The 14481-nt window shown below is 40.6% G+C and overlaps 1 protein-coding gene across 3 annotated transcripts in view; it reads right to left on the reverse strand.

Annotated features, from left to right (window-relative positions):
• Positions 1-336: 336 nt before the first annotated feature.
• The window catches only part of kif4 (kinesin family member 4), a 106531-nt gene continuing 92386 nt past the window's right edge, over positions 337-14481 (reverse strand). For 2 of the 3 annotated variants that reach the window (XM_041195878.1, XM_041195877.1), the window contains 5 exons: positions 10093-10197; positions 5872-6027; positions 5003-5116; positions 3658-3771; positions 337-1800 (listed from right to left, as the gene is read on the reverse strand). In XM_041195878.1, coding sequence (XP_041051812.1) covers positions 1633-1800; positions 3658-3771; positions 5003-5116; positions 5872-6027; positions 10093-10197 — 657 coding nt within the window. In that variant the 3' untranslated portion in view covers positions 337-1632. The remainder of the gene's footprint in view (positions 1801-3657; positions 3772-5002; positions 5117-5871; positions 6028-10092; positions 10198-14481) is intronic. The other variant, XM_041195879.1, reaches the window with a different exon arrangement.

The raw sequence follows: 14481 nt of genomic DNA on the forward strand, positions 1-14481 counted from the left end.
ACAGTAGGAACCTGGCTTTTTCAAAGTAGAGAGAGCATATTCCTCCACTTAGATTTATTTTGCCCTTCTGCAGCCATAAATCCATCTTCAGGATAAAGCAGTGACTCAAAAATAAACTTCCTCTCACTGTAGCTGGACAGATTGGAAGGAATTCCATATCATTCTTCAGGTTAAGATTGCAAGGCTGAACTTGATGGAAAGGTCAATGTCCTTCTGAGAAATTTTAAAAAAAGATTACAAACAAATGCTAAAGTCATGATTTAAAATGTCTGAATTACCAGAGTTATTTATATTCAAAGTACTTATTTGTGCAAATATGAAGCCAGCAGTCAGAACTCTTAATCACTTCTCTTTATTTATAAACTACAGCAATGAGGTTAAAAAGAGTGCTGGAAACAGACTAAATTTCCATTTGAAGATTAAGCCATATTTGTAGAAATAATTTCTTTTAAAAAATAGGAAGTTTATATTCTACGTATTTGTACAGTAAACTTGTGTATCTAGAGGTAGGACAACAATCTCAGAAGGCAAAAAGTGTTCTGGCTCCTACCAGCATACACATCGCCATGCTCACTGAATATTTTCCAGTAGTACTTGCCCATCTTTTGCAGACTCTAACTTTGCTAACCTGGCTTTGCACTAATCACAAACTTTACATTTAAAATATTTGAAGTCAATTTCTGACTAAATTATGAAGAGAAGTATGGCATCATGGTGTTGACTTAAATCACTTTCCTGTAACTACAAAATTAAAATACTTCTGGCTTAATATTCCAAAAATATTACACCTGAAAGGCAGGCAGAACAATAATTTGAGATAGCCATTAATCAGAAAAATAAAAGAAATACTGCAAATCTCAAACTGGTAATTCCTGAACATATCAAGTCTCCCTTTGAAAGATGTCAGATGCTAATAACTTCTCTGCACATTTCTATCATTTTCTATTTCAGCTGTGATAATTAAAATCACATTATGTTTGGGTAGGAAAGAATTACATTAGAAATTGCTAGACTACAAACTTTTACACTGACAGTGTCCTTCCATAAAAGGAACAATTTATTCAGATTGAAAGGTTAGAGAGATAGGATTACCATGGTTTTCCTTACTGCAATGAAGCAAACTGTATTAAGACAGATTCAATACTTTGAATGATACTTTAAGGCCAAAGAAATCAAAGGCTAACAATCCCTTTTCCAAAATGGAAAAAGCATAAACACCATGTCCAAAAAGTCTTATCAAAATAATAGTAAAACTCTCCTTTTGTCCCTCCCTCGCTAGTTAGCAACTGGTTACTAACCAGAGTATAACCTCTGAACAACTGTTCAACATACCCTGGTTAAGAACTGTAAAATTATAGAAAACATGACATTTTCCACTTCTTCACAGTCAATTCTATGGCTTTTCACATTGAATGCAGTTTCATCTCTAGACATACCTTATTAAATATACACACACACACACACACATACACACAGGAGGATGAAAAAAAGAGAAACTAGGGATAGAAAGACAGTCATGGTGATCCCCCACAAGAAAGCTGAAGTCACTATACAGCAATGTGCCTTCTGGAATGATCAAGTCACAAACAAATAAAGCAAAGATGCATTTTAAGTATTTACAGAAAGAGGCACTTATTCTAGATCTTCGGGGATTGAAGGGTATCCAGTAAAGAAGCTAGTGTTGCAGTTCAACAAGGTTTTCTTCTTCTTTTTGATGTTTGTGTTGTTCAAATCTTCAGTCTCCAGCAGTGGTTTACGAATTAACTTCAGCTTTGTTTGTCCAGTGATGTCAGTCAGAACCTGACCAAGAAGTTTGATTAGTAAATTCTATTAACCTCCTCCATCCAACATTTAATACAAAATTTCAGTGTCCAAATTAAACAAGACATTAATTTCCAATATTGAACAGGATCAGAAACACAGCATCCACTGTCTGCTGGCACATGTGTGGTTACTCCCAGCACTGACGTTTTTGCTTGTGTGCCCATTGTCCATTGACCCTTCTGCTTGCCTCACTGTCACCAATCCCTTGGCTCCCTGACCCCACACCCACTCAGCAAGGTGGGCAAGCTGGAGACAGCAAAAACTATTCTTTTTCAGACTGAGTTTGATCCCCACCATCATTGGCTCTGTGCAGCTACCTGGGACATCACTGGCAGTGATATCGCAGATACTGCAACTGAATGAATAGTGAATATGTCCTCAGTAATGGCATCAGCAATTGCAACGAAATAAAATCTCAGCATTTAGTGGTAACTTTTCTACCCACTGACTACAAGTCGTCTAAAATCTAGCTATTGATTTGATCCATCTCCCTCAGAACAACCTTAAGGCTGAACCAGATTGCACCTTAGTCTCATATAAACTCATCTCTAGATCAAATATTTGCGCCATCACCAAGACCACCACTTGTAATATTGCCCCATTTCATCCGCTGCAAAAACCCTCATCCAAGCCTTTGTTCCTCTAGACTCAACTATTCCAACATTGCTAGTTGGTCACTCACATTCTACCCTCAGCAAGCTTGAGATCAACCAGAAACTCTGCTGCCCACATCTTTACTCACAACAGATCTCATGGCTCAATCATCCCAATGCTTGCTGACCTACATTGCTGCCCTCCCAGTTAAGCAACACCTCTGAAATTCTCATCCTGCTTTCCAAATCCCTCCATGGTCTCACCCCTCCAGGTGAGAGCACAAGGCTCTTCCAGTTTCCACAACCTTCTGATAGCTGTATCATTTAATTCTAGCCTTGAGCTTCTGATTTTCACCACTCTGCCATGTTTTCAATGCACTGGGAATTCCCTCTTGAAACCCCTCTTGCCTCTTTCCTGTTTTAAAACATTTGTTAAAACCTCTGACTAAGGTGCACTAATAACACTATGTGGCTTGGTGTCAAGTTTTGCTTTATAATGCTTCTGTAAACTGCCCTGGGACTTGTAATGAAAGTTGTTGTTATAATAGTCATTCCTATTACAACCCTTACTATACACAAAACATGGCATTTTCCATTTCTTGACAGCCACACTTAAAGAAAGAAAAGTTGTATCTGCAAACCACATTTTGTCAACATGCTTGACACAATAATTACTTTAATGTGTAGTGACAAATGTAGGCAAATGCAGCAGCAATTATGTACACGTACATGAATCCGAAGTGTCCCTTTCTGGTGCTAATACTGGCAAAGGGAGGAATACTAGCAAGAACATTAAGTGAGCCCATGTAATGCCATGCAATTTTTAATGTCCATTTAAAAATATCAGACTAGGTAGATGGGGGTCTTAGTTTAACATTTTACCAGGAAGATGGCACAACAGTGGAACATTTCATTGCACTGTCACTGTAGTGTAGCCTTTAAACACATAACATTCAGATATGAACATGGTACTAAGAGCCAAGTTGACATTAAATGTTATAACCTATTGGTCGCTGAATGGTATGAACACTAATCACTGAAATTGCATGGAAACTAATGTCTGCTGTGCACTTGGATTTCAAATACTGTTAGTTATAACTTACCCTGCATCAACCTTTCTACGCCCAACTCCAGAAAAGTGACATTATAATCAGCATAAAAATAAAATTTAACACTTGAAGGCAGTTATTTTTTTCTAATTGTAACCTATAAATTTCAGTGAATTAAGAAATATTCTTACCTTATCAGTAGAAGTGATGCTGAGAGGCTCAAAGAAGCAAGACTCAGATTCAGTGGGGTCATCCAGCTTAAATGATCCATCTGATCCATTTTCAGTAAACACATCATCTTGGGGCTAAATATGGTAGTGGGGAAGAAGGAGAGGGGGGAAAGGAGTTAATTATAAAACAGAGCAAATGAGGCAAGTGACTTAGTTTGCGAATTGAAAATACTTTCATTCACTGGGACTTCCGAATAGTAATTGGTTTACGGTCCTGTAAACTGTTTTATGTAATTGAATATTCAATTATACCTTCAGGCCAGTCTCCGCTTTCAAAAAGTAGTTTATGAATGCTTATATTGATCCTTGTGAGAAGCAGCTATACTTTCTACATTCTCAAAACAGGTGTGCACCCAAGGAACTAACTTTCCTACAGAAGGCAATCTCTTCATTGGATGTAATGGTCGCGAAGGTAGGAGCTCCAAAGTCTGAGCAAAGACCACATTAACACGTACAGACCATTGATCTACAGATTGCAGTAGTTCGTTTATTTGTTGCTGAAAGGGAGTTAGCTGAAGACTGGATATGAATGAGAGCTCATTGCTGTATTGGCAATGCACGTACTTAAGTGGTGCTGCTGTGTTTTGTATATTCCACTGATTATACAGAGAAAATATTTGCTACTCTGATATACTTAATTTGTTACAAGAGCACATTACGGTTGGAAGGTTTGTTTGAAAAGTACTTCATTTGTCATATTACATATTAATGATACAATGCATGTGAATAGATAAAATAATCATAAATGAAAAAAGTTCAAACTGCTGCCCATGTATAGAGAGCTCAACTTCGTGCTCATGATTCACAAGTGACTAAAAAGGAAATGATACGCCTAGTGATAAAAGCTTAAATCAAAAATGACTGGCCAATAGGCACAATCCAGGAAATCTAGATGAGCAGACTTGAGGACTGGAATTTGAGACTCTCTCTCTTTCGAACTGTACCTAGGGAATGAGGGAGAGAGTGTCATCCCTATTAGTATAACGTTATTTTAGTAAAGCTGGTGAATGCAGGAAGATGAACAATGCTCAAGTGATATTAAGGTCACCTGAGACACATTCACCACAGTAAAGAAAAATTCAGAATGAGTGTCCAAAATAAAAGGTGACTGAAGAAATTAAATTAAATCGCAAGTTCTTGGAACACGAATAGTACCATTTGATTTGAAAGCAATCCCTCTGGAGTGGTTAGAAAATTATATAAATCAATGATTCAGCAAGCAATCAGTAGGTCTTCATGAACATCAACACTGAAGTTGGCGGGAAGAGAATGTTCAAAAGTCAAAGACCAAGATGAAGTCTCTCACCATATTGACACGATTGTGACAATGATTGGCAATGCATCTGCAGTGGTCACCACAATCTAATTTATTCTTCCTGCATCTGCACTGTTTGTTGGCACAGCGACCTTTGCAGGAACACTGTAGAAAAAAAAACACAAGGTAATAGAAATTCACCTAAAATGCTCAGATAACTTTGCTGCAGAATGAGGTGGATATTGCAAATGGGCAATAAGAGACAGCAACCTATTGTACATTTCTCCTTCCATTGAAGTCACACACATTGGGTTGGGTTAGGTTTGTTTTTACCTATCTAGTGGCCGGTCTATTTTGAGGTTGGGCTGGATAGCACCACCAGCAAGCCGTGGGAACCAAACATACACCCTGCTGCAGCTTACTATCACTGGCCAGCACAATAATCAGGCAGCCCCATCAAATCAGCAACAAAGTAGGTCCAGATTGGGGGATGTACTGATTAGCAAGCATTATTCTTGTGCAGCTTGGAGAAGCACTCATGCTACTACAAACCCCACAGAACTTTAATCTGTTTTTGGCTCTTTTTACTGCGTCTTTTGGGTAAAACTGGAGAGAGTGCACTTTTTACTAAAAGCACCTTCTGCCTGAAGCAGATAGACACACTGGAAAACTAATGGCGTGTCCCTTCTAGGGCAGAGTTGGGCAGATCAGGAATGGGAAGGCAAGCTTTTTCCTCAACTTCAGCTGCTACCATCCTATTTCCTAGTCAACAGATCCAGTGACATACCTTCCTTCGTTTTTTTGAGAGGGCAGTGCCTAAGAACATGTGAGCATTGTTTTTTTGCTGGACCATGGAATCAGAATTCCCCATACATGCAAGTGCACTGGAAATTAATTAGACTTAAATACACAAGACATACCCCCAAACTTGTTCTCTTATTTTCTTTCATTTTAGCGGGGACCCAATCATCATCCTCAGTTTCAGCATTAGAATCAGAGTCAGATAATAGCTCTTCCAGACTCACACGTGGTGTCATCATGTTTGGCTTTGCAGTGGTCTTCCTCTTGTTCTTTGGCTACAAAATAAAGGCACATTATAAATAGAGCAACAAATAGTAACCAGCTCGAAACAGCCATCCAGTGCTCTTTAAAGCAGTGGCAGAACATGATTGTGCCACCATTTTAAATAATTGGCTTGGAGAAATGACTAACACGACCTCTTCACTCATGTTCAGCAGACATGAGTTCCTTATGAATTAAAGCTTACAACCATTTATGTGCAATGGAGTAGTTTGTCAGTTACCTTTTTTTTTAAAGAAACAAGGAACTACACTGCCAGCTGTTCACCACACAAATCTTTCCAGCAGTGAAAAAACACACCATAATCATTCAAGCTAAAGCTACATGCCACAATTATCTCCAAGCGTTGAGTTACTACAGAAGCAAGCAAATCAACAAATTAGAGTACTTTTAACAAAAAGATTAAAGCTAGTCAATCCAAGTTTAAAAATATCTTTCAATGCAATAAAAACAATGCCAGAGGCGCTCAGCAGGTTATGGCAGCATCTATGGAGAGAAACAGTTAACTTTTCAGGTTGATAACCTTTCATAAGAACTCGGAAAAGTTAGGAATTCTGCAGAGAAGATCTCACCTCCTGATTCCCCAAAGCCTGTTCACCATCAACAAAAGGCACAAGTCAGGAGTGTGATGGAATACTCTCCACTTATCTGGATGAGTGCAGCTCCAACACCATTCATGAAGCTTGACATCACCCAAGACAAAGCAGCCTGCTTGATTGGGTCCCCACCCACCACCTTCAACATTCACTCTCTCCACTACCGATTGAAGCAAGTGTGTACCATTCTACAAGTTGCACTGCAGCAACTTGTCAAACCTCCTTCAACAGTACTTTCCAAAACCTCTACCACCTTAAAGCACAAGGACAGCAGATGCATGGGAACACCAACACCTGCAAGTCCCCTCCAGGGCACACCATCCTGATTGAAGGAGCAGCAATTGTAGTTCACTGTTGCTGGGTCAAAATCCTGGAACTCCTTAACAGCAGTATAGGTGTAACTATCCCATATGAACTACAGTGGTCCAAGAAGGCAGCTCACCATCACCTTCAAGGGCAATAAATGCTGCCATAGCCAATGCCTACGTCCCATGAACAAATAAGAAAAGTAATAGGCTTTGAGCAAGGGCAAAAGGAGGTCTGTGGAAAGTCAATGAATATTGAATGACAGTATGAAGTTCTTGGGATAGAAAACAGCCAGAGACACCTAGAATTAAAATTGCATAAGCAAACAATGCTTTCCTTTATTAAACTGCTTTTGCAGGCTCCAGCAGACTCCCTCTGCTGGTACAAATGAGTATGGTAGCTTCAAGTGAACATTGCACTTTTCAAAACACTGTACACCACTTCCCTCCACTTAGAAAATGAGTGACATAGCATGTTTCAAAGGTTTGTTTCCAAAAAGTGTAAACAAACTTAAGCATAACTTGAACAAATCAGCTTCACCAGTAACACTATTACATATTCTACCTTTTCCATTAATTTAATTCTACCTTTTCCATTAATTTAATTTATCATACTGTATATGATTGAATGTAAGATTTGTTTACCAACTGAACACAGTTCACTTTATAACATAGTCACTTAAGGAGGACATCGTCTGAAATCAGGTATAGTCTCATTTAACTCATGTTCTTCGCCTGAGATGAAGATGTCCAAATCGGATTCAATGCTTACAAGTGGTGTTTTCAATGCTTTGAAGAATGATGCAGTTGTGTGATGGTTTGTGAACAATGTTTAGCAATGATCATTGATACTTTTGTATCAGTCACAGCAAATGGTTGGATGTCATTAAGGGTTGTTTGCCTTCCAAAATGACCATTGTATTTTACAAGCACTCTCTCCTGGCTTTAGTGCTAGTTCTGAATTTCATGTTTTGCTCTGCATTTACTCTCATTCTTCTGTAGATAAACAATGGAGAACATATTGATCATTCACTCTGTGGGGTAGCTCAGGAAGACATGTGTGCATAGGGTATGCAAAGATGACTGTGGCTGGAGCTTTCCAGGAGTTCAGTAAGTCACCACTCTGTACTTGCGAAGAAAGTGATACAGCTTTTGCTTCCATGACTTGCTCTTGGTTGTGGCTGCACATATCACTTTTTCCAAGATACAGGCAAATCCCTCTGCTTCTCCATTAGTTCTTGGTCAACAGGATATGATTTTTTAAATAAGTGAAACCGAGATAGATTGCAAGTTTATTGACCTCATGGGGGTTCATTGTCACTTTTCACTGTTTGAGCAATTCCATACAAGATGAAAATCTGGTCAAATTTTAGGATGGCTACTTTTGTTGAAGTTGATTATTTCCACAACAGGGAACCTCCTGTAATCAGTCACATAAGCAGGGGTTCACCAGTGGATAAATCTGTGAAATCAGCAATAACATTAAATCTATGATCCTGGACGTAGTTGAGACATCTGGAGAGGACAGATTTGATAGTGGTTGCTTGACGTGGCGGACACGGATTGATTTCACGCTCTACCATGGTGATCAATCCATACCTTTTCCCCCCAGAAGTTGTTTGGTTTTGACAATTCACTGATGACTTTCATGTGCTATATTGATAACACATTCCCTCAATGATTGTGGAATGACAATGCAGTTGTGTAACATGAGATCAGATGGTGAACTCATTTTGACATTGTAAAGACCTAGTCGTGTGTAATCGATTTTGTTTGTAGATGCTCTCTCAATCACATCTTTCCAGTTTAATGATTCCATAGCAGTGATACATAGCTGTAACACATCCTGTTTTGCTGTCACTTTGACGTCAGCTAGTTTTACTGACTTTGGCACTGCTTTTAGACTTACGTCACTAAGATGTTGTTCAGCAACCTTTTCCTCATGACTAGTAAGACTGACCTGTTGGTAATGGATGCTGTAAAAGATAGTCCACTGGGCAGGGTTTGCCTGGCTGATACTCAACATGGAATTCATACTCTTGTAGTTTTGAGTATCCAATGATCTATTTGAGTAGTGGTTTGCTATATGGATTGCCGAATAAGCTTATTAGTGGTTTATGATTAGTTAGTACTTCAAACTCAGTTAAGTAGCTCTGGACTCAAAACAATAGTGATTTTGATTCTTGGGATTGAGAAGATTGTCCTCTGAAGAGATGGAGTAGAATTGGCCTAATATTCCCTAGAGTTTAGAAGGATGAGGGTGATCTCATTCCTCACTGAAATGTATAAAATTCTGAAGGCTTAAAAGGGTAGATACTGAGAGGATCTCTCCCCTGTCTGAGTCCAGAACTAGGATTCATATTTGTAAATTAAAGACTTGGCCATTTACGCCCGAGCTGAAAAGAAATTTCACTCAGGTGCAGATCTTCACAACTCTCTACCCCAGACATCTGTAGGAAGATCAAGATAGATAGATTTTTGGACACTAAAGGAATCAAGGAATGAGGTGGTGAAGGAAAGTGGAGTCAAGGTAGACAGACAATCAGCCATAAATTTTTTTGGGCGGTCATATTGGTGAGCAGTATGGTTTACTCCAGCTCTAGCTTCTTATGTTCTTATAATGCTGTTCTGTCACCAGACACCAAAAGATATACAATTACAACCAAGCAGAGTTGTTCAGCGTACTCTTTTCACATGGAATACTCTTGGGTAAGAGTTGGGAAGGTAGTTGAATGCCTCCCTGTAGTATGACTACTTCATTACACTCTGAGAAATACTTTGGAAATCATAACCACCAAATTCCACCCAACCTCCTGTAGTTGTATCAACTCACCAAACTACCCTCATTCACTAAGATGTGCAAAATACTGTGGATGCTGGAAATCTGAAACAAAACCAGAAAATGCTGGAAAAACTCAGCAGATCTAACAGCATCTGTGGGGAGAAAAAGAAAACATGGTTAATGTTCCGTGTCCTTATGACTCTTCTTCAGAGTTCTGAAGAGTCATAAAGACTCAAAATGTTAACTTTTTTTCTCTCCACAGAGGCTGTTAGACCTGCTGAATATTTCCAGCAATTTCTGGTTTTGTTATGCTCATTCACTGCAGATTTTATCAATAGCTCAATGCATAAAAAGAAAAGAATACAAATGCATCCTTACCTTGGGAGGAACATACTCAAAGGGAGAGGTTGAAGGCTCAGCTGATAAGCTCATTAGGTTGCTATCACTCAGTTTGCTGGTTGTATACTGGAGCAGGTTCAGTTTCTGCAAAGAGTAAATACATAGCTAAACTCATTTCTCTGCAACCAGCAACTTAATTTATACAATTAATATTGTAGGAGTGTAAGTGTGTACAGGAAGGCACTCATTGGATAATTACCTGCGCACATATTCCACAAAATTATAAAGAGACAAAATTTAAAGACACATTTTTTGACACTTGTGGTGGGTTGTAGAATTATGAGCTGTACATTTGTAAAGTCTCACTTTGTGACTAAATCAAAAGCTGAGTAAAGCTCCACTTCTGGTCTCTTCTTGCAACAACTGACTGTAAAAAGTTTAACATTAATTTCAAACTTGTGGCCCTAACTATGTATTATGTTGGGACTAAAATGTGTACTGAAATCTGCAATCAAATTTCTGAGAAAAGCCATTTGTCCATCTTACCTCTGCTATTCCTTTTCTCCATCTTTTAAAACACAACATGCAATGGTCTCAAGTGATCCTGGACTTTTGCCTTCCCTCCCTTCCTAAAGCTTCATTTTGAAGTATTGATAAATTAGAGGCAAAGTTAGTTCCAAAAGCAGGAAGACGACCAAATAACATCACCGCCCATGCCAGAAGGGCTTTTTTCAATCATCGAAAGAAATTACACAGGAAAGCATAACATTGTCAGTTTCCTCTATGCTGCCATTGTTGTACTGTTTGAACAGGTATAGAATCAGAGTAATAAGGCTCACTTTGAGACCAATGTTCTGTCAGAGGAATTGCCTGAAAAATACCTGACCAGAAGCTCTTGGGCCATTTTTTCAGCTAAAACAGGCATTAGGCCTCTTACATATGCTATTGCCTGTTGTAGGACCATTCCAGGAAATTGAGCCTGCCCTGCTCAGATTTTCTAGACATGGATGCAGCCTAGCAAGCACCCATCACCAAAAAAAATTTACAAGAAGAAGAACATGTAGAAGTGCTTCCACAGACAATTTTCAAATTATTAATTTCCTTGTAAATAAGGCACCCCACCATCTGGGACTGTGTTGTGGATGTTTCTTTCAATATGCAACCACAAAACAGAAACATGCTTCACAAGTGGTGATTCTTTCCACTTAATTGAAGCCTGATTCCATCATATTTCCTTTGCAAATCCACAAAGGCAAAATCCATTCTTGGCCTTCTCCCACCACACAACCCCCTACCATCCCGATTCTCTGGTTCTCCATTTGAGATGGGATGTCAAACTCCATTTAGCCCCTTTCAAAATCCATGCTTATTACAGCCTTTGCTGCTTGTTATCCTTGCTGTTCTACCAGCTAGATCCAAACTCCCAAGGCTCCCTTTCCTTCGACTTCTCTATCTTATCCTCACGCACCCTTATAAATGCCAAGAATAACTTACAGTTATATAGCGCCTATTACAGAATACCTCTATTCTGTCAAGCCCCTTCAGAATTTTGTACATTTCAAATGACATCACCTCCCATTCTTCTAAACTCCAGTGAGTACAGGCCCAATTTACTCAGCTTCGCATCACTGATTCCTGTGACGAAGGGTTGTTCAATTCAGTGAATCTTCACTGTACTGCCTTCAAGGCAAGTATATCCTTCCCTAGAAACGGAGGCTAAGCTGCACAATATTCCAAGTGTGGTCTCACCAAAGCCTTGTAAAATTATAAACAGGACTTCCTTATCCTTGAAAGCCAATCCCCTTTCAATGAAGGTGAGCATGCTATTTGCCTTCTTAACTCCTTGCTGCACTTACAAGGAACTCAAAATTGAGTAAGCCAGAGTCCTTCTGAACATCAACATTTACATGTTTCACACATAAAAAATATTCTGCTTGTCCATTCTTACAATTAAAAAGGGAATAACCTCCACATCGTACACCATCAGTTGCCTTGTTGCCCACTCACAACCTGTCCAATTTTCTCTGCAACCTCCGTGCCCACCTCATTGCTTACATTACCTCCTAACTTTCTATTATTAAACTTAGATACGTTACTCAGTCTCTTTGTAAATAGTTGGGACACCAGCATTGATGCTTTGGCACTCCACTAATTACAGCCTGCCAACTTCAAAATGCTTATTTATACTTATTCTTTGCTTCCATCTGTTAACCAATCCTCCATTCTTGCTGACATATTACCCCCAATTCCATGAACCCTTATCTTAAGTATTAACCTTTTGAGTGGCCCCGTTTGGATTTCCAACAGGCATATACTTGGAATCAATAACATCTATTGGTTCCTCTTTGTACACCCTACGAGTTAGATCCTCAAAAAACTCAATTTGTCAAACACTATTTTCCTTTTGCAAAACCATATTGAATCAAAATCACAGTACGATCGGATGAAATGCATTTACAAACAGATTCTAACAAGAATAAGGGTGTAAGGGAGACCTTGCCTGAGTGAGACAGAGTAAGCATTTTGCAATTTGTAGGATTTTGGTGCATAGGGGGAAAAGAGGTGCTTTAGGTAAGGTCTATTACAAGAAGTGCAGCTTGATGAGTTGAGAATTTGGTGAAATGAGGAGGTGGTGCTCCTTTCTTATACTCTTTCAGCCTCCGGGGCGGGGGGTGGCGGAGAGAGACAGACAGCTGAGAGGAGGACGTGAGGAAAAACTTTTTTTTTTTTACGCAGAGGGTGGTGACGGTCTGGAATGCACTGCCTGGGAGGGTGGTGGAGGCGGGTTGCCTCACATCCTTTAAAAGTACCTTGACACGTCATAACATTCAAGGCTATAGGCCAAGTGCTGGTAAATGGGATTAAGTAGGCAGGTCAGGTGTTTCTCACGCGTCGGTGCAGATGCGATGGGCCGAAGGGCCTCTTCTGCACTGAGATACTGTGAGACTTGATAGAGGTATTCAAAATCCTGAGGGTTATGGATGGGATAAATAGTGAGAAACTGCTCCCACTCAAGAGGGCATCAAGAACTGGGGAGGCACAGATTCAAAATAATTGGCAAAGGAGTAAGAAAAGTGATGCAAGGAAAATGTTTGCACCTAGTTGGAGTCTGGAACAAACTTCAAGAGAGTGGTAGAGACAGGTTCGATCGAGGTATTCAAAGGGGAATTGGATTGCTATCGGAAATGAGAGAATATACAAGGTTAAGGGGAAAAGGAAGGGGAGTGGGACAAGGTAGAATGCTCTTCAAGAGCCAGTGCAGACTTTTATGGGCCGAATGGCTTCCTTCTGCACTGTAAAGATTGTGATTCTGAGATTCCAGCATTTTGCTGACAGAAGTCAGGCTAATTAGCCTTTAGTTCCCAGTTTTCACCCTCCCTCCTTACCTGAAGTGGTTTGCCATTTGCTAAAACAATCTACTGGGATCATTCCAGAATCAAGGAAATTTTGGAAAATCAGTCAACGTATCCAGCAACTCTGCTACTTTCAACTATCATTCTCCTGGGGCAGGGGGGGTCCACAGTTGGCCAGAAACTGAACAGGGCCAGCCATATAAATACTGACAAAAGCAGGTTAGAGGCTGGGAATCCTGTGGCTAGTAACTCCCCTCCTGACCCTCCAAAGCCTGCCTACCATCTCCAAGGCAGGAGTTTCCCTCCGTCAGGTGGGTCAGAGAGCAGCTGTGAAACGGACTGCCATCTGTGATTTCACGTTGGGGGGGCCAATTAAAGGCCCACTCAGCATGCTAGGCTGCTTTGCACTGGCCAGGAAAGGATGAGGGGGCATTTTTTTTTGCGGTGGTCAGTTTAAAAGTGGCCCAGGCAACCCCTGGAAGGCTGCCACGGAGAATGTCCCCTGAGCTGACACTATGGACCCGAGTGCAGCTGGACACTCTGACCAGTGACAAGGTGGCGGCAGTGCTGGTCAGCAGCCATGACGTGGTGCAATGCCGGAAGCGCTTCAATGACCTGCTGCACTCTGAAAGGCTGAGTACCATGTTAGCATGGGTCAGTGTGCAGATGTGGTAATGTCTGATCCCCACCTCGTGGACCTCAGGGGTGCTAGAGTCTGACTGCCAACCGTCAATTACACCGGGACTGGCCAAGGGGGTGAGTCCTGGCTGCTCGGGCGGAGTGCCTTGCGGTTCGAGGGTCGCAACTTGGATGTGCCCTGCCAGGTGCTCTTCTGGAGTTGGCCAGGTTGCAATGGCATTGCAGGTACAGAGTGGACTAATTAATGCTCCTCGGTTGTTTCGGAAGAAAACAGTCCACAACAATATAGCAAGGTCGCAGGCTGGAGGCCCCGCTAGCCTCCTAATCCTCTCGAGTTATGAGCAAGACACCCTGGAGATCTAGAGCCAGCACGCCCCGTGTGCAACTGGATGTGGAGAGGTGGGGGTGCCAGACAAAGGTAAGAGTGCAGCACAGA

Source organism: Carcharodon carcharias, chromosome 9 (genome assembly GCF_017639515.1).
Source record: "Carcharodon carcharias isolate sCarCar2 chromosome 9, sCarCar2.pri, whole genome shotgun sequence".
Taxonomy (NCBI): domain Eukaryota; kingdom Metazoa; phylum Chordata; class Chondrichthyes; order Lamniformes; family Lamnidae; genus Carcharodon; species Carcharodon carcharias.